Source organism: Taudactylus pleione, unplaced genomic scaffold (genome assembly GCF_031769625.1).
Source record: "Taudactylus pleione unplaced genomic scaffold, aTauple2 ptg000747l, whole genome shotgun sequence".
In the NCBI taxonomy this organism is placed as follows: domain Eukaryota; kingdom Metazoa; phylum Chordata; class Amphibia; order Anura; family Myobatrachidae; genus Taudactylus; species Taudactylus pleione.
Window position 1 is genome coordinate 671971 of NW_028285149.1, and position 26468 is coordinate 698438.

The 26468-nt window shown below is 47.7% G+C and overlaps 1 protein-coding gene across 2 annotated transcripts in view; it reads right to left on the reverse strand.

Annotated features, from left to right (window-relative positions):
- The window catches only part of LOC148477101 (docking protein 1-like), a 510241-nt gene extending 485276 nt beyond the window's left edge, over window positions 1-24965 (reverse strand). The window contains exons 1-2 of one of the 2 annotated variants that reach the window (XM_088457210.1): window positions 24885-24965; window positions 24029-24107 (exon numbers count right to left, since the gene is read on the reverse strand). In XM_088457210.1, the coding sequence (XP_088313336.1) occupies window positions 24029-24093 (65 nt within the window). In that variant the 5' untranslated portion in view covers window positions 24094-24107; window positions 24885-24965. The remainder of the gene's footprint in view (window positions 1-24028; window positions 24108-24884) is intronic. The other variant, XM_088457211.1, reaches the window with a different exon arrangement.
- Between the last annotated feature and the right edge of the window lie 1503 nt (window positions 24966-26468).

Sequence of the window (26468 nt, forward strand, 5' to 3'; positions counted from 1 at the left end):
GCACAGGAACCAGACATACAGCACAGGAAACACACATACAGCATAGGAAACACACATACAGTATAGGAAACAGACATACAGCATATGAAACAGACATACAGCATAGGAAACAGACATACAGCATAGGAACCACACATACAGCATAGGAACCACACATACAGCATAGGAATCATACATACAGCATAGGAAACATACATACAGCATAGGAAACAGACATACAGCATAGGAAACAGACATACAGCATAGGATACAGCATAGGAAACATACATACAGCATAGGAAACATACATACAGCATAGGAAACATACATACAGCACAGGAAACATACAGCATAGGAAACAGACATACAGCATAGGAAACAGACATACAGCATAGGAAACAGACATACAGCATAGGAAACAGACATACAGCATAGGATACAGCATAGGAAACATACATACAGCATAGGAAACAGACATACAGCATAGGAAACATACAGCATAGGAAACATACATACAGCATAGGAAACAGACATACAGCCTAGGAAACAGACATACAGCCTAGGAAACAGACATACAGCCTAGGAAACAGACATACAGCCTAGGAAACAGACATACAGCCTAGGAAACAGACATACAGCTTAGGAAACAGACATACAGCCTAGGAAACACACATACAGCCTAGGAAACACAAATACAGCCTAGGAAACACACATACAACCTAGGAAACAGACATACAGCCTAGGAAACAGACATACAGCCTAGGAAACAGACATACAGCCTAGGAAACAGACATACAGCCTAGGAAAAACACATACAGCCTAGGAAACACACATACAGCATAGGAAACAGACATACAGCATAGGAAACAGACAAACAGCTAAGGAAACAGACATACAGCATAGGAAACAGACAAACAGCCTAGGAAACAGACATACAGCCTAGGAAACAGACATACAGCCTAGGAAACAGACATACAGCCTAGGAAACAAACATACAGCCTAGGAAACAAACATACAGCCTAGGAAACAAACATACAGCCTAGGAAACAAACATACAGCCTAGGAAACAGACATACAGCCTAGGAAACAGACATACAGCCTAGGAAACAGACATACAGCACAGACAACAGACATACAGCATAGGAAACAGACAACAGACATACAGCATAGGAAACAGACATACAGCATAGGAAACAGACATACAGCATAGGAAACAGACAAACAGCATAGGAAACAGACATACAGCATAGGAAACAGACATACAGCATAGGAACCAGACAAACAGCATAGGAACCAGACACACAGCATAGGAACCAGACACACAGCATAGGAAACAGACACACAGCATAGGAAACAGACACACAGCATAGGAAACAGACACACAGCATAGGAACCAGACATACAGCATAGGAAACAGACATACAGCATAGGAACCAGACATACAGCATAGGAAACACACATACAGCATAGGAAACATACATACAGCATAGGAAACATACATACAGCATAGTAAACATACATACAGCACAGGAAACATACATACAGCATAGGAACCAGACATACAGCATAGGAAACATACATACAGCATAGGAAACAGACATACAGCATAGGAAACAGACATACAGCATAGGAAACACATACAGCATAGGAACCAGACATACAGCATAGGAACCATACATACAGCATAGGAAACAAACATTCAGCATAGGAATCATACATACAGCATAGGAAACACACATACAGCATAGGAAACACACATACAGCACAGGAAACACACATACAGCACAGGAAGCATACACACAGCATAGGAAGCACACATACAGCATAGGAACCAGACATACAGCATAGGAACCAGACATACAGCATAGGAAACATACAGCATAGGAAACACACATACAGCATAGGAAACACACATACAGCATAGGAAACAGACATACAGCATAGGAAACAGACATACAGCATAAGAAACACACGTACAGCACAGGAAACAGACATCCAGACATACAGCATAGGAAACACACATACAGCATAGGAAACAGACATACAGCATAGGAAACAAACATACAGCATAGGAAACATACATACAGCATAGGAAACACACGTACAGCACAGGAAACAGACATACAGCATAGGAAACACACATACAGCATAGGAAACACACATACAGCATAGGAAACACACATACAGTATAGGAAACAGACATACAGCATAGGAAACAGACATACAGCATAGGAAACAGACATACAGCATAGGAAACATACATACATACAGCATAGGAACCAGACATACAGCATAGTAAACATACAGCATAGGAAACACACATACAGCATAGGAAACATACATACAGCATAGGAAACAGACAACAGACATACAGCATAGGAAACAGACAACAGACATACAGCATAGGAAACAGACATACAGCATAGGAAACAGACATACAGCATAGGAAACAGACATACAGCATAGGAAACAAACATTCAGCATAGGAATCATACATACAGCATAGGAAACAAACATACAGCATAGGAAACACAGATACAGCACAGGAACCATACACACAGCATAGGAAACACACATACAGCATAGGAACCAGACATACAGCATAGTAAACATACAGCATAGGAAACACACATACAGCATAGGAACCAGACATACAGCATAGGAACCAGACATACAGCATAGGAAACACACGTACAGCATAGGAAACATACGTACAGCTTAGGAAACACACGTACAGCACAGGAAACACACGTACAGCAGAGGAACTAGACATACAGCAGAGGAACCAGACATACAGCATAGGAAACAGACGTACAGCATAGGAAACACACGTACAGCATAGGAAACACACGTACAGCATAGGAAACAATTGTACAGCATAGGAAACAATTGTACAGCATAGGAAACATACATACAGCATAGGAAACAGATATACAGCATAGGAAACATACATACAGCATAGGAACCATACATACAGCATAGGAACCAGACATACAGCATAGGAACCAGACATACAGCATAGGAAACAAACATACAGCATAGGAAACATACATACAGCATAAGAAACACATACAGCATAGGAACCAGACATACAGCATAGGAACCAGACATTCAACATAGGAACCAGACATTCAACATAGGAAACATACATACAGCATAGGAAACAGACATACAGCATAGGAAACAGACATACAGCATAGGAAACAGACATACAGCATAGGAAACAGACATACAGCATAGGAAACATACATACAGCATAGGAACCAGACATACAGCATAGGAACCAGACATACAGCATAGGAAACATACATACATACAGCATAGGAACCAGACATACAGCATAGGAACCATACATACAGCATAGGAACCAGACATACAGCATAGGAAACAAACATACAGCATAGGAAACATACATACAGCATAGGAACCAGACATACAGCATAGGAACCATACATACAGCATAGGAACCAGACATACAGCATAGGAAACATACATACAGCATAGGAAACAGACATACAGCATAGGAAACACACATGTAGCATAGGAAACAAACGTACAGCATAGGAAACATACATACAGCATAGGAAACAAATATACAGCATAGGAAACATACATACAGCATAGGAAACAGACAACAGACATACAGCATAGGAAACAGACAACAGACATACAGCATAGGAAACAGACATACAGCATAGGAAACAGACATAGAGCATAGGAAACAGACAAACAGCATAGGAAACAGACAAACAGCATAGGAAACAGACAAACAGCATAGGAAACAGACAAACAGCATAGGAAACATACATACAGCATAGGAAACACACATACAGCATAGGAAACAGACATACAGCATAGGAAACAAACATACAGCATAGGAAACAGACATACAGCACAGGAAACACACATACAGAATAGGAAACATACATACAGCATAGGAAACAGACATACAGCATAGGAAACAGACATACAGCATAGGAAACAGACATACAGCATAGGAACCATACATACAGCATAGGAAACACACATACAGCATAGGAAACAGACATACAGCATAGGAAACAAACATACAGCACAGGAAACATACAGCATAGGAACCATACATACAGCATAGGAAACACACATACAGCATAGGAAACACACATACAGCACAGGAACCATACACACAGCATAGGAAGCACACATACAGCATAGGAACCAGACATGCAGCATAGGAACCAGACATACAGCATAGGAAACATACAGAATAGGAAACACACATACAGCATAGGAACCAGACATACAGCATAGGAACCAGACATACAGCATAGGAAACACACGTACAGCATAGGAAACATACATACAGCATAGGAAACACACGTACAGCATAGGAACCAGACATACAGCATAGGAAACACACATACAGCATAGGAAACATACAGCATAGGAACCAGACATACAGCATACGAAACATACATACAGCATAGGAAACAGACATACAGCATAGGAAACAGACATACTGCATAGGAAACAAACATTCAGCATAGGAATCATACATACAGCATAGGAATCATACATACAGCATAGGAAACAAACATACAGCATAGGAAACACACATACAGCACAGGAACCATACACACAGCATAGGAAACACACATACAGCATAGGAACCAGACATACAGCATAGTAAACATACAGCATAGGAACCAGACATACAGCATAGGAACCAGACATACAGCATAGGAACCAGACATACAGCATAGGAAACACACGTACAGCATAGGAAACATACATACAGCACAGGAAACATACATACAGCACAGGAAACACACGTACAGCACAGGAAACACACGTACAGCACAGGAACCAGACATACAGCAGAGGAACCAAACATACAGCATAGGAAACAGACATACAGCATAGGAAACAAACATACAGCATAGGAATCAAACATACAGCATAGGAAACATACATACAGCATAAGAAACACACGTACAGCACAGGAAACAGACGTACAGCATAGGAAACAGACGTACAGGATAGGAAACACACATACAGCATAGGAAACAGACATACGAAACAGACGTACAGCATAGGAAACATACATACAGCATAGGAAACATACGTACAGCATAAGAAACACACGTACAGCACAGGAAACAGACATACAGCATAGGAACCAGACATACAGCATAGGAAACACACATACAGCATAGGAAACACACATACAGCATAGGAAACACACATACAGTATAGGAAACAGACATACAGCATAGGAAACAGACATACAGCATAGGAAACAGACATACAGCATAGGAACCATACATACAGCATAGGAACCAGACATACAGCATAGGAAACAAACATACAGCATAAGAAACACATACAGCATAGGAACCAGACATACAGCATAGGAACCAGACATACAGCATAGGAAACAGACATACAGCATAGGAAACAGACATACAGCATAGGAAACAGACATACAGCATAGGAATCATACATACAGCATAGGAAACATACATACAGCATAGCAACCAGACATACAGCATAGGAAACATACATACAGCATAGGGAAACAAACATACAGCATAGGGAAACAAACATACAGCATAGGAACCAGACATACAGCATAGGAAACAGACATACAGCATAGGAAACAGACATACAGCATAGGAAACAGACATACAGCATAGGAAACAGACATACAGCATAGGAAACACACATACAGCACAGGAACCACACACACAGCATAGGAAACACACATACAGCATAGGAAACACACATACAGCATAGGAATCATACATACAGCATAGGAAACACACGTACAGCATAGGAAACAATTGTACAGCATAGGAAACAAACGTACAGCATAGGAAACAGACATACAGCATAGGAAACAGACATACAGCATAGGAAACATACATACAGCATAGGAAACAGACATACAGCATAGGAAACATACATACAGCATAGGAAACATACATACAGCATAGGAAACATACATACAGCATAGGAACCAGACATACAGCATAGGAACCAGACATTCAACATAGGAAACAGACATACAGCATAGGAAACAGACATACAGCATAGGAAACAGACATACAGCATAGGAAACACATACAGCATAGGAACCAGACATACAGCACAAGAACCAGACATACAGCACAGGAAACACACATACAGCATAGGAAACAGACATACAGCATAGGAAACAAACATACAGCACAGGAAACATACAGCATAGGAACCATACATACAGCATAGGAAACACACATACAGCATAGGAAACACACATACAGCACAGGAACCATACACACAGCATAGGAAGCACACATACAGCATAGGAACCAGACATACAGCATAGGAACCAGACATACAGCATAGGTAACATACAGCATAGGAAACACACATACAGCACAGGAACCATACACACAGCATAGGATCCAGACATACAGCATAGGAACCAGACATACAGCATAGGAAACACACGTACAGCATAGGAAACACACATACAGCATAGGAAACACACGTACAGCATAGGAAACACACGTACAGCATAGGAACCAGACATACAGCATAGGAAACACACATACAGCATAGGAAACATACAGCATAGGAACCAGACATACAGCATACGAAACATACATACAGCATAGGAAACAGACATACAGCATAGGAAACAGACATACAGCACAGGAAACATACAGCATAGGAACCATACATACAGCATAGGAAACACATACAGCATAGGAACCAGACATACAGCACAGGAACCAGACATACAGCACAGGAAACACACATACAGCATAGGAAACAGACATACAGCATAGGAAACAAACATACAGCAGAGGAAACAAACATACAGCAGAGGAAACATACAGCATAGGAACCATACATACAGCATAGGAAACAAACATTCAGCATAGGAATCATACATACAGCATAGGAAACGAACATACAGCATAGGAAACACACATACAGCACAGGAACCATACACACAGCATAGGAAACACACATACAGCATAGGAACCAGACATACAGCATAGTAAACATACAGCATAGGAACCAGACATACAGCATAGGAACCAGACATACAGCATAGGAACCAGACATACAGCATAGGAAACACACGTACAGCATAGGAAACACACGTACAGCACAGGAAACACGTACAGCACAGGAACCAGACATACAGCACAGGAACCAGACATACAGCAGAGGAACCAAACATACAGCATAGGAAACAGACATACAGCATAGGAAACAAACATACAGCATAGGAATCAAACATACAGCATAGGAAACATACATACAGCATAAGAAACACACGTACAGCACAGGAAACAGACGTACAGCATAGGAAACAGACGTACAGGATAGGAAACACACATACAGCATAGGAAACAGACATACGAAACAGACGTACAGCATAGGAAACATACATACAGCATAGGAAACATACGTACAGCATAAGAAACACACGTACAGCACAGGAAACAGACATACAGCATAGGAACCAGACATACAGCATAGGAAACACACATACAGCATAGGAAACACACATACAGCATAGGAAACACACATACAGTATAGGAAACAGACATACAGCATAGGAAACAGACATACAGCATAGGAAACAGACATACAGCATAGGAACCATACATACAGCATAGGAACCAGACATACAGCATAGGAAACAGACATACAGCATAAGAAACACATACAGCATAGGAACCAGACATACAGCATAGGAACCAGACATTCAACATAGGAACCAGACATACAGCATAGGAACCAGACATACAGCATAGGAAACAGACATACAGCATAGGAAACAGACATACAGCATAGGAATCATACATACAGCATAGGAAACATACATACAGCATAGCAACCAGACATACAGCATAGGAAACATACATACAGCATAGGGAAACAAACATACAGCATAGGGAAACAAACATACAGCATAGGAACCAGACATACAGCATAGGAACCAGACATACAGCATAGGAACCAGACATACAGCATAGGAAACAGACATACAGCATAGGAAACACACATACAGCATAGGAAACACACATACAGCACAGGAACCATACACACAGCATAGGAAACACACATACAGCATAGGAACCAGACATACAGCATAGGAATCAGACATACAGCATAGGAAACACACGTACAGCATAGGAAACAGACATACAGCATAGGAAACAGACATACAGCATAGGAAACAGACATACAGCATAGGAAACAGACATACAGCATAGGAAACATACATACAGCATAGGAACCATACATACAGCATAGGAACCATACATACAGCATAGGAACCATACATACAGCATAGGAACCAGACATACAGCATAGGAAACAAACATACAGCATAGGAAACATACATACAGCATAAGAAACACATACAGCATAGGAACCAGACATACAGCATAGGAACCAGACATTCAACATAGGAAACAGACATACAGCATAGGAAACAGACATACAGCATAGGAAACAGACATACAGCATAGGAAACAGACATACAGCATAGGAAACACATACAGCATAGGAACCAGACATACAGCATAGGAACCATACATACAGCATAGGAACCAGACATACAGCATAGGAACCAGACATACAGCATAGGAAAAACGCATACAGCATAGGAAACATGCATACAGCATAGGAAACATACATACAGCATAGGAAACATACATACAGCAGAGGAACCAGACATACAGCACAGGAAACATACATACAGCATAGGAACCAGACATACAGCATAGGAAACAAACATACAGCATAGGAAACACACATACAGCACAGGAAGCATACACACAGCATAGGAAACAGACATACAGCATAGGAAACAGACATACAGCATAGGAACCAGACATACAGCATAGGAAACACACGTACAGCATAGGAAACATACATACAGCATAGGAAACACACGTACAGCATAGGAACCAGCCATACAGCATAGGAAACACACATACAGCATAGGAAACATACAGCATAGGAACCAGACATACAGCATACGAAACATACATACAGCATAGGAAACAGACATACAGCATAGGAAACAGACATACAGCATAGGAAACAAACATTCAGCATAGGAATCATACATACAGCATAGGAAACAAACATACAGCATAGGAAACAAACATACAGCATAGGAAACACACATACAGCACAGGAACCATACACACAGCATAGGAAACACACATACAGCATAGGAACCAGACATACAGCATAGTAAACATACAGCATAGGAAACACACATACAGCATAGGAACCAGACATACAGCATAGGAACCAGACATACAGCATAGGAAACACACGTACAGCATAGGAAACATACGTACAGCATAGGAAACACACGTACAGCACAGGAAACAGACATACAGCAGAGGAACCAGACATACAGCAGAGGAACCAGACATACAGCATAGGAAACAAACATACAGCATAGGAAACACACATACAGCATAAGAAACACACGTACAGCACAGGAAACAGACGTACAGCATAGGAACCAGACGTACAGCATAGGAACCAGACGAACAGCATAGGAAACACACGTACAGCATAGGAAACAGACATACAGCATAGGAAACAGACATACAGCATAGGAAACAGACATACAGCATAGGAAACACACGTACAGCATAGGAACCAGACATACAGCATAGGAAACACACATACAGCATAGGAAACATACATACAGCATAGGAAACAGACATACAGCATAGGAAACATACATACAGCATAAGAAACACACGTACAGCACAGGAAACAGACATCCAGACATACAGCATAGGAAACACACATACAGCATAGGAAACAGACATACAGCATAGGAAACATACATACAGCATAAGAAACACACGTACAGCACAGGAAACAGACATACAGCATAGGAACCAGACATACAGCATAGGAAACACACATACAGCATAGGAAACACACATACAGCATAGGAAACACACATACAGCATAGGAAACAGACATACAGCATAGGAAACAGACATACAGCATAGGAAACAGACATACAGCATAGGAAACAGACATACAGCATAGGAATCATACATACAGCATAGGAATCATACATACAGCATAGCAACCAGACATACAGCATAGGAAACATACATACAGCATAGGGAAACAAACATACAGCATAGGAACCAGACATACAGCATAGGAACCATACATACAGCATAGGAACCAGACATACAGCATAGGAAACAAACATACAGCATAGGAAACAAACATACAGCATAGGAAACATACATACAGCATAGGAAACACATACAGCATAGGAACCATACATACAGCATAGGAACCAGACATACAGCATAGGAACCAGACGTACAGCATAGGAAACACACGTACAGCATAGGAAACAATTGTACAGCATAGGAAACAATTGTACAGCATAGGAAACAATTGTACAGCATAGGAAACAGACATACAGCATAGGAAACATACATACAGCATAGGAAACATACATACAGCATAGGAAACATACATACAGCATAGGAACCAGACATACAGCATAGGAAACAAACATACAGCATAGGAAACACATACAGCATAGGAACCAGACATACAGCATAGGAACCAGACATACAGCATAGGAACCAGACATACAGCATAGGAACCAGACATACAGCATAGGAACCATACATACAGCATAGGAACCAGACATACAGCATAGGAAACATACATACAGCATAGGAAACAGACATACAGCATAGGAAACACACATGTAGCATAGGAAACAAACGTACAGCATAGGAAACATATATACAGCATAGGAAACAAACATACAGCATAGGAAACAGACATACAGCATAGGAAACAGACATACAGCATAGGAAACATACATACAGCATAGGAAACAGACATACAGCATAGGAACCAGACATACAGCATAGGAACCAGACATACAGCATAGGAAACAAACATACAGCAAAGGAAACATACATACAGCAAAGGAAACATACATACAGCATAGGAAACAGACATACAGCATAGGAAACAGACATACAGCATAGGAAACACACATATAGCATAGGAAACACACATACAGCATAGGAAACATACATACAGCATAGGAATCATACATACAGCATAGGAAAGTACTATGTAATATAGTGACGTATACATGGGGGTGCTTTCTCTTTGCTTGGCACTTGTGCTCCTCCTCTGGGGCGTCTCTTGTCACTGTCACCTCCCCTGATATCTTTGTCCCATTGCTGAGATGTCTTGGTGGAATCGCTCCCTATGCTGTCACTCAGTGCACCACAGTTATCTTGTGTGGGTAATCCCGTGAATCGCATATATTTGAATAGGGGAGGGGACAAATAACTGATTCATTTAATTGGGTCATTAGGCCCCGCCCCCTGTGCTGAACGCAGATCGCTGGTAAGATTCTCTGCATTCTGCCCACGTCACTAGGAATACCCCGACATCGTCATACATGGGCTATATCTCAGGACTCAAAGCTAACTGAGAGATTTAATTGTCATATTCATTCTTTAAATGCTGACATCAATTAGAAGTAACTATTTTCACATCGGAAACATTGTCATTGTTGTTATTTGTGTTCCCATAATAACAATTCTTACTCTGGTGATGATAAATAAAGGTTTCAGCTCTTATCCATAAAATTTTACTTTTAATAATACACTAAAAAAAAAATATATGATATTAAAATACGAATATGATTATTTTGTTATTAAATATAATTGTCTCCACCAGCTCGTCTCCTGTCATCATTTATGTATGTCTCCAATCGCTCATTAAATTATATGATGACATATTCTTTCTACAAGGAGCAGCGCAGGGTGGCTCTGTGGCACAAGGAGCAGCGCAGGGTTGCTCTGTGGCACAAGGAGCAGCGCAGGGTGGCTCTGTGAGCGCAGGGAGGCTCTGTGGCACAACTAGCAGCGCGGGGTGGCTCTGTGAGCGCAGGGTGGCTCTGTGGCACAAGGAGCAGCGCGGGGTGGCTCTGTGGCACAAGGAGCAGCGCGGGGAGGCTCTGTGGCACAAGGAGCAGCGCGGGGTGGCTCTGTGGCACAAGGAGCAGCGCGGGGTGGCTCTGTGGCACAAGGAGCAGCGCGGGGTGGCAAAAGGAGCAGCCCGGGGTGGCTCTGTGGCACAAGGAGCAGCGCGGGTTGGCTCTGTGAGTGCGGGGTGGCTCTGTGGCACAAGGAGCAGCGCGGGGTGGCTCTGTGGCACAAGGAGCAGCGCGGGGTGGCTCTGTGGCACAAGGAGCAGCGCGGGGTGGCTCTGTGGCACAAGGAGCAGCGCGGGGAGGCTCTGTGGCACAAGGAGCAGTGTGGGGATGCTCTGTGGCACAAGGAGCAGCGCGGGGTGGCTCTGTGGCACAAGGAGCAGCGCGGGGTGGCGCTGTGGCACAGGAAGCAGCGCAGGGTGGCACAAGGAGCAGCCTGGGGTGGCTCTGTGGCACAAGGAGCAGCGCGGGGTGGCTCTGTGGCATAAGGAGCAGCGCGGGATGGCTCTGTGGCACAAGGAGCAGTGCGGGATGGCTCTGTGGCTCAAGGAGCAGTGCGGATTGGCTCTGTGGCACAAGGAGCAGCGCGGGGTGGCTCTGTGGCACAAGGAGCAGCGCGGGGTAGCTCTGTGGCACAAGGAGCAGCGCAGTGTGGCCCTGTGGCACAAGGAGCAGCGCGGGGTGGCTCTGTGGCATAAGGAGCAGCGCAGGGTGGCTCTGTGGCACAAGGAGCAGTGCAGGATGGCTCTGTGAGCACGGGGTGTCTCTGTGGCACAAAGAGCAGCGCAGGGTGGCTCTGTGGCACAAGGAGCAGTGCAGGGTGGCTCTGTGAGCGCGGGGTGTCTCTGTGGCACAAGGAGCAGCGCGGGGTGGCTCTGTGGCACAAGGAGCAGCGCGGGGAGGCTCTGTGGCACAAGGAGCAGCGCGGGGGGGCTCTGTGGCAGAAGGAGCAGTGCAGGGTGGCTCTGTGAGCGCGGGGTGGCTCTGTGGCACAAGGAGCAGCGCGAGGTGGCTGTGAGCGCGGGCTGGCTCTGTGGCACAAGGAGCAGCACAGGGTGGCTCTGTTGCACAAGGAGCAGTGCAGGGTGGCTCTGTGAGTGCGGGGTGGCTCTGTGGCACAAGGAGTAGCGCGGGGTGGCTCTGTGGCACAAAGAGCAGCGGGGGTGGCTCTGTGGCACAAGGAGCAGTGCAGGGTGGCTCTGTAGCACAAAGAGCAGCGCAGGATGGCTCTGTGTCACAAGGAGCAGTGCAGGGTGGCTCTGTGGCACAAGGAGCAGCGCAGGGTGACTCTGTGAGCGCGGGCTGGCTCTGTGGCACAAGGAGCAGCGCCGGGTGGCTCTGTGGCACAAGTAGCAGTGCGGGGAGGCTCTGTAGCACAAGGAGCAGTGCAGGGTGGGTCTGTGGCACAAGGATCAGCGCAGGGTGGCTCTGTGGCACAAGGAGCAGCGCGGGGAGGCTCTGTGGCACAAGGAGCAGTGCGGGGAGGCTCTGTGGCACAAGGAGCAGCGCAGGGTTGCTCTGTGGCACAAGGAGCAGCGCAGGGTGGCTCTGTGGCACAAGGAGCAGCGCAGGGTGGCTCTGTGAGCGCGGGGTGTCTCTGTGGCACAAGGAGCAGCGCGGTGTGGCTCTGTGGCACAAGGAGCAGCGCGGGGAGGCTCTGTGGCAGAAGGAGCAGTGCAGGGTAGCTCTGTGTCACAAGGAGCAGTGCAGGGTAGCTCTGTGAGTGCAGGGTGTCTCTGTGGCACAAGGAGCAGCGCAGGGTGGCTCTGTGGCACAAGCAGCAGTGCAGGGTGGCTCTGTGGCACAAGGAGCAGTGCAGGGTGGCTCTGTGGCACAAGGAGCAGCGCAGGGTGGCTCTGTGGCACAAGGAGCAGCGCAGGGTGGCTCTGTGAGCGCGGGCTGGCTCTGTGGCACAAGGAGCAGCGCAGGGTGGCTCTGTGGCACAAGGAGCAGTGCAGGGTGGCTCTGTGAGTGCGGGGTGGCTCTGTGGCACAAGGAGCAGCGCGGGGTGGCTCTGTGGCACAGAGAGCAGCGGGGGTGGCTCTGTGGCACAAGGAGCAGTGCAGGGTGGCTCTGTGGCACAAGGAGCAGTGCAGGATGGCTCTGTGGCACAAGGAGCAGCGCAGGGTGGCTTTGTGGCACAAGGAGCAGCGCAGGGTGGGTCTGTGAGAGCGGGCTGTCTCTGTGGCACAAGGAGCAGCGCGGGGTGGTTCTGTGGCACAAGTAGCAGTGCGGGGAGGCTCTGTGGCACAAGGAGCAGCGCAGGGTGGCTCTGTGGCACAAGGAGCAGCGCAGGGTGGCTCTGTGGCACAAGAAGCAGCGCAGGGTGGCTCTGTGGCACAAGGAGCAGTGCGGGGAGGCTCTGTGGCACAAGGAGCAGCGCAGGGTGGCTCTGTGGCACAAGGAGCAGCGCAGGGTGGCTCTGTGGCACAAGGAGCAGCGCAGGGTGGCTCTGTGGCAGGAGAAGCGCAGGGTGGCTCTGTGAGTGCAGGGTGGCTCTGTGGCACAATGAGCAGCGCGGGGTGGTTCTGTGGCACAAGGAGCAGAGCTGAGTGGCTCTGTGAGCGCAGGGTGGCTCTGTGGCACAAGGAGCAGCGCGGGGTGGCTGTGGCAGAAGGAGCAGTGCAGGGTTGCTCAGTGAGTGCGGGGTGGCTCTGTGGCACAAGGAGCAGCGCGGGGTGGCTCTATGTCACAAGGAGCAGCGCGGGGTGGCTCTGTGGCACAAGGAGCAGCGCGGGGAGGCTCTGTGGCACAAGGAGCAGCGCCAGGTGGCTCTGTGGCACAAGGAGCAGCGCGGGGAGGCTCTGTGGCACAAGGAGCAGCGCAGGGTAGCTCTGTGGCACAAGGAGCAGTGCAGGGTGGCTCTGTGAGCGCGGGGTGTCTCTGTGGCACAAGGAGCAGCGAAGGGTGGCTCTGTGGCACAAGGAGCAGTGCAGGGTGGCTCTGTGGCACAAGGAGCAGCGCAGGGTGGCTCTGTGGCACAAGGAGCAGCGCAGGGTGGCTCTGTGGCACAAGGAGCAGCGCAGGGTGGCTCTGTGGCACAAGGAGCAGCGCAGGGTGGCTCTGTGAGCGCGGGCTGGCTCTGTGGCACAAGGAGCAGCGCAGGGTGGCTCTGTGGCACAAGGAGCAGTGCAGGGTGGCTCTGTGGGTGCGGGGTGGCTCTGTGGCACAAAGAGCAGTGGGGGTGGCTCTGTGGCACAAGGAGCAGTGCAGGGTGGCTCTGTGGCACAAGGAGCAGCGCAGGATGGCTCTGTGGCACAAGGAGCAGCGCAGGGTGGCTCTGTGGCACAAGGAGCAGTGCAGGCTGGGTCTGTGAGAGCGGGCTGTCTCTGTGGCACAAGGAGCAGCGCGGGGTGGTTCTGTGGCACAAGTAGCAGTGCGGGGAGGCTCTGTGGCACAAGGAGCAGCGCAGGGTGGCTCTGTGGCACAAGGAGCAGCACGGGGTGGCTCTGTGGCACAAGGAGCAGTGCGGGGAGGCTCTGTGGCACAAGGAGCAGCGCAGGGTGGCTCTGTGGCACAAGGAGCAGCGCAGGGTGGCTCTGTGGCACAAGGAGCAGCGCAGGGTGGCTCTGTGGCAGAAGGAGAAGCGCAGGGTGGCTCTGTGAGCGCGGGATGGCTCTGTGGCACAATGAGCAGCACGGGGTGGTTCTGTGGCACAAGGAGCAGAGCAGAGTGGCTCTGTGAGCGCAGGGTGGCTCTGTGGCACAAGGAGCAGCGCGGTGTGGCTGTGGCAGAAGGAGCGGTGCAGGGTTGCTCAGTGAGTGCGGGGTGGCTCTGTGGCACAAGGAGCAGCGCGGGGTGGCTCTATGTCACAAGGAGCAGCGCGGGGTGGCTCTGTGGCACAAGGAGCAGCGCGGGGTGGCTCTGTGGCACAAGGAGCAGTGCAGGGTGGCTCTGTGGCACAAGGAGCAGCGCAGGGTTGCTCTGTGGCACACGGAGCAGCGCGGGGTGGTTCTGTGGCACAAGGAGCAGAGCAGAGTGGCTCTGTGAGCGCAGGGTGGCTCTGTGGCACAAGGAGCAGCGCGGGCTGGCTGTGGCAGAAGGAGCAGCGCAGGGTGGCTCTGTGAGTGCGGGGTGGCTCTGTGGCACAAGGATTAGCGCGGGGTGGCTCTGTGTCACAAGGAGCAGCGAGCACAGGGTGGCTCTGTGGCACAAGGAGCAGCGCAGGGTGGCTCTGTGGCACACGGAGCAGCGCAGGGTGGCTCTGTGGCACACGGAGCAGCGCGGGGTGGCTCTGTGGCACACGGAGCAGCGCGGGGTGGCTCTGTGGCACACGGAGCAGCGCGGGGTGGCTCTGTGGCACAAAAGGCAGCGCGGGGTGGCTCTGTGGCACAAGGAGCAGCGCGGGGTGACTCTGTGGCACAAGGAGCAGCGCGGGGTGACTCTGTGGCACAAGGAGCAGCGCAGGGTGGCCACGTGGCACAAGGAGCAGCGCAGGGTGGCTCTGTGGCACAAGGAGCAGCGCAGGGTGGCTCTGTGGCACAAGGAGCAGCGCACGGTGGCTCTGTGGCACAAGGAGCAGCGCACGGTGGCTCTGTGGTAGAACGATGGCCGCCTGGTCTTAATACTCGGGGTAGTAGCGGTTTACACGAATAACCAACGGGATCCAGTGGAGATGTGAGGAACAGGAAGCGAAAACTCAATGGCACAGAAAAGAAGCTGACGGTGCGGCCTAGGAGCTAACGAATGGCAGAGGGTACTCTCTAGGGGATGCATGAAAGGAAAAGGCCCCGATATTATACCAGCCGTGGGGTACAGCCTGAACATAACTGCCCCGGGTCACTATCACAGGCACCACACACTAGGTGACGGCTTGTGCTGAGACCTTTACTGCCATAAGTACAGGTGTACCCTCACACACCTAGCATCTATATGCCAGTACAGGTATGCCCTCACACACCTAGCATCTATACGCCAGTACAGGTGCACCCTCACACACCTAGCATCTATACGCCAGTACAGGTATGCCCTCACACACCTAGCATCTATATGCCAGTACAGGTGTACCCTCACACACCTAGCATCTATACGCCAGTACAGGTATGCCCTCACACAGCTAGCATCTATACGCCAGTACAGGTATGCCCTCACACACCTAGCATCTATACGCCAGTACAGGTGCGCCCTCACACACCTAGCATCTATACGCCAGTACAGGTGCGCCCTCACACACCTAACATCTATACGCCAGTACAGGTGCGCCCTCACACACATAGCATCTATACGCCTGTACAGGTGCACCCTCACACACCTAGCATCTATACGCCAGTACAGGTGGACCCTCACACACCTAGCATCTATACGCCAGTACAGGTGTACCCTCACACACCTAGCATCTATACGCCAGTACAGGTGCGCTCTCACACACCTAGCATCTATACGCCAGTACAGGTGCGCTCTCACACACCTAGCATCTATACGCCAGTACAGGTGGACCCTCACACACCTAGCATCTCTACGCCAGTACAGGTGTGCCTTCACACACCTAGCATCTATACGCCAGTACAGGTGTACCCTCACACACCTAGCATCTATACGCCAGTACAGGTGTACCATCACACACCTAGCATCTATACGCCAGTACAGGTGCGCCCTCACAGACCTAGCATCTATACGCCAGTACAGGTTTACCAACACACACCTAGCATCTATACGCCAGTACAGGTGCGCCCTCACAGACCTAGCATCTATTCGCCAGTACAGGTTTACCAACACACACCTAGCATCTATACGCCAGTACAGGTGTACCATCACACACCTAGCATCTATACGCCAGTACAGGCTTACCAACACACACCTAACATCTATACGCCAGTACAGGTTTACCAACACACACCTAGCATCTATACGCCAGTACAGGTGCGCCCATACACATAGCATCTATACGCCAGTACTGGTGTACCCTCACACACCTAGCATCTATACGCCAGTACAGGTGTACCCTCACACATAGCATCTATATGCCAGTATAGGTGTACCCTCACACACCTAGCATCTATACGCCAGTACTGGTGCGCCCTCACACACCTAGCATCTATACGCCAGTACAGGTGCGCCCTCACACACCTAGCATCTATACGCCAGTACAGGTGCACCCTCACACACCTAGCATCTATACGCCAGTACAGGTGTACCATCAAACATAGCATCTATACGCCAGTACAGGTGTGCCCTCACACACCTAGCATCTATACGCCAGTACAGGTGTACCATCACACACCTAGCATCTATACGCCAGTACTGGTGCACCATCACACACCTAGCATCTATACGCCAGTACAGGTGTACCATCACACACCTAGCATCTATACGCCAGTACAGGTGCACCCTCACACACCTAGCATCTATACGCCAGTACAGGGGCGCCCTCACACACCTAGCATCTATACGCCAGTACAGGTGTGCCCATACACCTAGCATCTATACGCCAGTACTGGTGCACCATCACACACCTAGCATCTATACGCCAGTACAGGTGTACCATCACACACCTAGCATCTATACGCCAGTACAGGTGCACCCTCACACATCTAGCATCTATACGCCAGTACAGGTGCGCCCTCACACACCTAGCATCTATACGCCAGTACAGGTGTACCATCACACAACTAGCATCTATACGCCAGTACAGGTGTACCATCACACAACTAGCATTTATACGCCAGTACAGGTGCACCCTCACACACCTAGCATCTATACGCCAGTACTGGTGCGCCCTCACACACCTAGCATCTATACGCCTGTACAGGTGCACCCTCACACACCTAGCATCTATACGCCAGTACAGGTGGACCCTCACACACCTAGCATCTATACGCCAGTACAGGTGTACCCTCACACACCTAGCATCTATACGCCAGTACAGGTGCGCTCTTACACACCTAGCATCTATACGCCAGTACAGGTGCACCCTCACACACCTAGCATCTATACGCCAGTACAGGTGGACCCTCACACACCTAGCATCTCTACGCCAGTACAGGTGTGCCTTCACACACCTAGCATCTATACGCCAGTACAGGTGTACCCTCACACACCTAGCATCTATACGCCAGTACAGGTGTACCATCACACACCTAGCATCTATACGCCAGTACAGGTGCGCCCTCACAGACCTAGCATCTATACGCCAGTACAGGTTTACCAACACACACCTAGCATCTATACGCCAGTACAGGTGCGCCCTCACAGACCTAGCATCTATTCGCCAGTACAGGTTTACCAACACACACCTAGCATCTATACGCCAGTACAGGTGTACCATCACACACCTAGCATCTATACGCCAGTACAGGCTTACCAACACACACCTAACATCTATACGCCAGTACAGGTTTACCAACACACACCTAGCATCTATACGCCAGTACAGGTGTACCATCACACACCTAGCATCTATACGCCAGAACAGGTGTACCCTCACACACCTAGCATCTATACGCCAATACATTTGTACCAACACACACCTAGCAGATATACGCCAGTACAGGTGCACCCTCACATGCCTAGCGTCTATATGCCAGTACAGGTGCGCCCTCACACACCTAACATCTATATGCCAGTACAGGTGTACCCTCACACACCTAGCATCTATACGCCAGTACAGGTGCGCCCATACACATAGCATCTATACGCCAGTACTGGTGTACCCTCACACACCTAGCATCTATACGCCAGTACAGGTGTACCCTCACACCTAGCATCTATACGCCAGTACAGGTGCACCATCACACACCTAGCATCTATACGCCAGTACAGGTGCACCATCACACACCTAGCATCTATACGCCAGTACTGGTGCACCATCACACACCTAGCATCTATACGCTAGTACAGCTGCGCCATCACACACCTAGCATCTATACGCCAGCACAGGTGCGCCATCACACACCTAGCATCTATACGCCAGTACAGGTGCGCCCTCACACACCTAGCATCTATACGCCAGTACAGGTGTGCCCAGACACCTAACATCTATACGCCAGTACAGGTGTACCCTCACACACCTAGCATCTATACACCAGTACAGGTGTACCCTCACACACCTAGCATCTATACGCCAGTACAGGTGTACCCTCACACACCTAGCATCTATACGCCAGTACAGGTGTACCATCACACACCTAGCATCTATACGCCAGTACAGGTGTGCCCATACACCTAGCATCTATACGCCAGTACAGGTGCACCCTCACACACCTAGCATCTATACGCCAGTACAGGTGTACCATCACACATAGCATCTATACGCCAGTACAGGTGTGCCCTCACACACCTAGCATCTATACGCCAGTAGAGGTGTACCATCACACACCTAGCATCTATACGCCAGTACAGGTGTACCCTCACACCCGTAGCATCTATACGCCAGTACAGGTGTGCCCATACACCTAGCATCTATACGCCAGTACAGGTGTACCATCACACACCTAGCATTTATATGCCAGTACAGGTGTACCCTCACACACCTAGCATCTATACGCCAGTACAGGTGCGCCCTCACACATCTAGCATCTATACGCCAGTACAGGTGTACCATCACACACCTAGCATCTATACGCCAATACAGTTGCGCCCTCACACACCTAGCATCTATACGCCAGTACAGGTGTACCCTCACAGACCTAGCATCTATACGCCAGTACAGGTGTACCATCACACACCTAACATCTATACGCCAATACAGGTGCACCCTCACACATCTAGCATCTATACGCCAGTACAGGTGCGCCCTCACACACCTAGCATCTATACTCCAGTACAGGTGTACCATCACACACCTAGCATTTATACGCCAGTACAGGTGTACCCTCACACACATAGCATCTATACGCCAGTACAGGTGTACAATCACACACCTAGCATCTATACGCCAATACAGTTGCGCCCTCACACACCTAGCATCTATACGCCAGTACAGGTGTACCCTCACAGACCTAGCATCTATACGCCAGTACAGGTGTACCATCACACACCTAACATCTATACGCCAATACAGGTGCACCCTCACACATCTAGCATCTATACGCCAGTACAGGTGCGCCCTCACACACCTAGCATCTATACGCCAGTACAGGTGCGCCATCACACACCTAGCATCTATACGCCAGTACAGGTGTACCATCACACATCTAGCATCTATACGCCAGTACAGGTGTACCATCACACACCTAGCATCTATACGCCAGTACAGGTGTACCCTCACACAGCTAGCATCTATACGCCAGTACAGGTGTACCCTCACACAGCTAGCATCTATACGCCAGTACAGGTGTGCCCATACACCTAGCATCTATACGCCAGTACAGGTGTGCCATCACACACCAAGCATCTATACGCCAGTACAGGTGCGCCCTCACACACCTAGCATCTATACGCCAGTACATGTGCACCCTCACACATCTAGCATCTATACGCTAGTACAGCTGCGCCATCACACACCTAGCATCTATACGCCAGCACAGGTGCGCCATCACACACCTAGCATCTATACGCCAGAGTACAGGTGTACCATCACACACCTAGCATCTATACACAAGTACAGGTGTACCATCACACACCTAGCATCTATACGCCAGTACAGGTGTACCCTCACACAGCTAGCATCTATACGCCAGTACAGGTGTGCCCAGACACCTAACATCTATACGCCAGTACAGGTGTACCCTCACACACCTAGCATCTATACACCAGTACAGGTGTACCCTCACACACCTAGCATCTATACGCCAGTACAGGTGTACCCTCACACACCTAGCATCTATACGCCAGTACAGGTGTACCATCACACACCTAGCATCTATACGCCAGTACAGGTGTGCCCATACACCTAGCATCTATACGCCAGAACAGGTGTGCCCATACACCTAGCATCTATACGCCAGTACAGGTGCACCCTCACACACCTAGCATCTATACGCCAGTACAGGTGTACCATCACACATAGCATCTATACGCCAGTACAGGTGTGCCCTCACACACCTAGCATCTATACGCCAGTAGAGGTGTACAATCACACACCTAGCATCTATACGCCAGTACAGGTGTACCATCACACAACTAGCATCTATACGCCAGTACAGGCGCCCTCACACAACTAACATCTATACGACAGTACAGGTGTGCCCTCACACACCTAGCATCTATACGCCAGTACAGGTGTACCCTCACACACCTAGCATCTATACGCCAGTACAGGTGTACCATCACACAACTAGCATCTATACGCCAGTACAGGCGCCCTCACACACCTAGCATCTATACGCCAGTACAGGCGCCCTCACACAACTAACATCTATACGCCAGTACAGGTGTACAATCACACACCTAGCATCTATACGCCAGTACAGGTGCGCCATCATACACCTAGCATCTATATGCCAGTACAGGTGTACCATCACACACCTAGCATCTATACACCAGTACAGGTGTACCCTCACACACCTAGCATCTATACGCCAGTACAGGTGTGCCCATACACCTAGCATCTATACGCCAGTTCAGGTGTGCCCATACACCTAGCATCTATACGCCAGTACAGGTGGTGCCCATACACCTAGCATCTATACGCCAGTACAGGTGCACCCTCACACATCTAGCATCTATACGCCAGTACTGGTGCACCCTCACACACCTAGCATCTATACGCCAGTACAGGTGTACCCTCACACACCTAGCATCTATACGCCAGTACAGGTGTACCATCACACACCTAGCATCTATACGCCAGTACAGGTGTACCCTCACACACCTAGCATCTATACGCCAGTACAGGTGTACCATCACACACCTAGCATCTATACACCAGTACAGGTGTACCCTCACACACCTAGTATCTATACGCCAGTACAGGTGTACCATCACACACCTAGCATCTATACGCCAGTACAGGTGTACTATCACACACCTAGCATCTATACGCCAGTACAGGTGGTGCCCATACACCTAGCATCTATACGCCAGTACAGGTGTGCCCATACACCTAGCATCTATACGCCAGTACAGGTGTGCCCATACACCTAGCATCTATACGCCAGTACAGGTGGTGCCCATACACCTAGCATCTATACGCCAGTACAGGTGCACCCTCACACATCTAGCATCTATACGCCAGTACTGGTGCACCCTCACACACCTAGCATCTATACGCCAGTACAGGTGTAGCCTCACACACCTAGCATCTATACGCCAGTACAGGTGTACCATCACACACCTAGCATCTATACGCCAGTACAGGTGTACCATCACACACCTAGCATCTATACACCAGTACAGGTGTACCCTCACACACCTAGCATCTATACGCCAGTACAGGTGTACCATCACACACCTAGCATCTATACGCCAGTACAGGTGTGCCCTCACACACCTAGCATCTATACGCCAGTACAGGTGTACCATCACACACCTAGCATCTATACGCCAGTACAGGTGTGCCCTCACACACCTAGCATCTATACGCCAGTACAGGTGTACCATCACACACCTAGCATCTATACGCCAGTACGGGTGGTGCCCATACACCTAGCATCTATACGCCATGTGGTGGGAGACTCCTGGCGCAACGGGAGCTGCTCTGAGTGTAGAGAACCATATTTTCTTTCAAGAGTCTTATACACATCGCAGACGCAGCAAAACACAGCACAAAGTGTATTAGAGGCGCCAGGCTGCGACTTTAACCGCACAAAAATTAGTTTTAAACATTTACAACGTCGCAGATGAAGTATAGCGGAAACTTGGCATGAGAAAAATCCGCATTGTAGCACTTTGTATTTTCGCGCACAGCTGTACACGTCGCACATCACATTGATCAGTGTAATCTAGCAAGCAGGATTATCACTATAAATTGTTTTATTTGTGAATACAAGATGCGCATTTTGAACGAGATATAAGCTGGTGCGGCCGAGTCGCCAGGGACCTGATGCGTAGAGAAGGGCAGTTTGGCGCAACTGAAGCCACCGTGTATGAGAACACATCTGTAGATGGAAAATAATCAAATACATAAATGAATGAATCTTAATCTAGCTACAGACTCACCCCCAAAAACATAGGCCTGATCTTGAGCAGGGGTCCTCGGACTTTTTGGAGTAGGCTTTGTCCATTCTGCAGACCAGTTCTGGAAACAGGCAAAGATCAACATAGAGAACGGAAGCTGGTATACAGAGTCCCTAACGCCAGCCGCCGACATGTGCTTTCCGTGTGGGCGTCCCGGGTCCCACCTCATCTATTATTAGTGGTAAAGTCGGGCACTGTGCCCCCCTCCTCTGTGAGCCATTTCCAAGGTAAACAGACATGGGGGGATGAAAGGAGGAGTGCGCTGATTTACCTTCTGTCACCCATTAGGATGCCATGGCGTCTGAGCACCAGGGAATATCCTGAGCGGCTGCCCAGAGGCGCTATAATAAGCTATGACATAAAGATTTACATTTATGTGTGTAATAGGATAGTAACCCAGAACACATTGGGCGACTTCTGGCATCCTCGTCTATATGGTACAGACAGTAATACTAATGGGCACAGTTTAGTCTCTAAGGAGAAATGAAATCTTATAATGAGTCCATAATTATGTATTTTATATTAATTAGCTCCATGATACAAGTGATAATAGCTATCAGGTGCCAGAGAGACTGGTTAGGAAGCCATTGGCCATAGGTTACATTCCTTAAAGGGACATAAATAATATGGTTAAAGATTGTATTTTAATTTTTGATTGTAATTTTTTTGAAAGGATTAAAATGTATTGAATAGAGATTTACTATTATAGTAGAAATGAAGATTCTATATTTATACTTATAAATTGGCTATGTATAGTAACATCCTGGGCAACTGTGACATTGTAATTGTAAATATAAAAAATATTTGTATGCTGAACAACTTACAAAATACTATTCACCTGGATAAGAATGAATCCACCTGGGTAACAATGAATCCACCTGGGTAACAATGAATCCACCTGGGTAACAATGAATCCACCTGGGTAACAATGAATCCACCTGGGTAACAATGAATCCACCTGGGTAAGAAGCAATACACCTGGGTAAGAAGCAATACACCTGGGTAACAATGAATACACCTGGATAAGAATGAATACACCTGGGTAAGAATGAATACACCTGGGTAACAATGAATACACCTGGATAAGAATGAATACACCTGGATGAATGAATACATCTGTGTAAGAATGAATACACCTGGATAAGAATGAATACACCTGGGTAAGAATGAATACACCTGGATAAGAATGAATACACCTGGATGAAAGAATACACCTGGGTAAGAATGAATACACCTGGATAAGAATGAATACACCTGTGTAAGAATGAATACACCTGTGTAAGAATGAATACACCTGTATAAGAATGAATACACCTGTATAAGAATGAATACACCTGGATGAAAGAATACACCTGTGTAAGAATGAATACACCTGTGTAAGAATGAATACACCTGGGTAAGAATGAATACACCTGGGTAAGAATGAATACACCTGGGTAAGAATGAATACACCTGTATAAGAATGAATACACCTGTATAAGAATGAATACACCTGGATAAGAATGAATACACCTGGGTAAGAATGAATACACCTGGATAAGAATGAATACACCTGGATAAGAATGAATACACCTGGGTAAGAATGAATACACCTGGATAAGAATGAATACACCTGGGTAAGAATGAATACAGAGACACATGGGGGTGAGAGTCGCACCAGACTGATATAAGAGACCTACTTTCAAGTCCCTCAGAACCTGAAGTACATACAAATAATCATATACCAACTAGATTAATTAAGCCTCCACTCTGTGGGCCAATATTATATGTTGGTGGTGCTCCCCCAAGTCAGAAACGTATCAACAAGAGACCAAGAAAAAAGAAGACTTTTTGTTGGGGGCACTCATATGGTAATTAAGATAATTAAAATATAACTTTTAATATAGTATTACTAAAACAAGGTAATCTACACAAACGAACATACATACATATAACATATATCTAATTAATCCTTGTGATTAAGGAAGCCAGCTCATATACAGAGGGGTTTACCCTCTATTAATTCAAAAGGAATGGATTGAGCGACATTAGATTAACAGAGTGAACCCTCTGTGCAAAACACTAATGTACCACCAAGATGCCAATATTTTTAATCTGATAAGAATAATACCACGAGCAGCAGAAAATAGCTGTCACTCACAATATAGTGACACAATAGTACATTATAGCAGGTATAGTACATCTAAACAACACATAGTAATTGTCTCAAATTTAGCTCCAATCTCAGAGCACAAATACATATGGTAGGAATAATGCCACACCGCAAGCACCGGCAGGTAATGGCTGTCACTCACACTTTAGTAACACAATAGTATAATCTAAAAGATATAATACATATTAACAACAGATTGTAATTCTTTTTAAAATGTGTGATCATGTGTATACAAAGTCCTAAACTGCGGCATATCCCTGTAATGGTTAA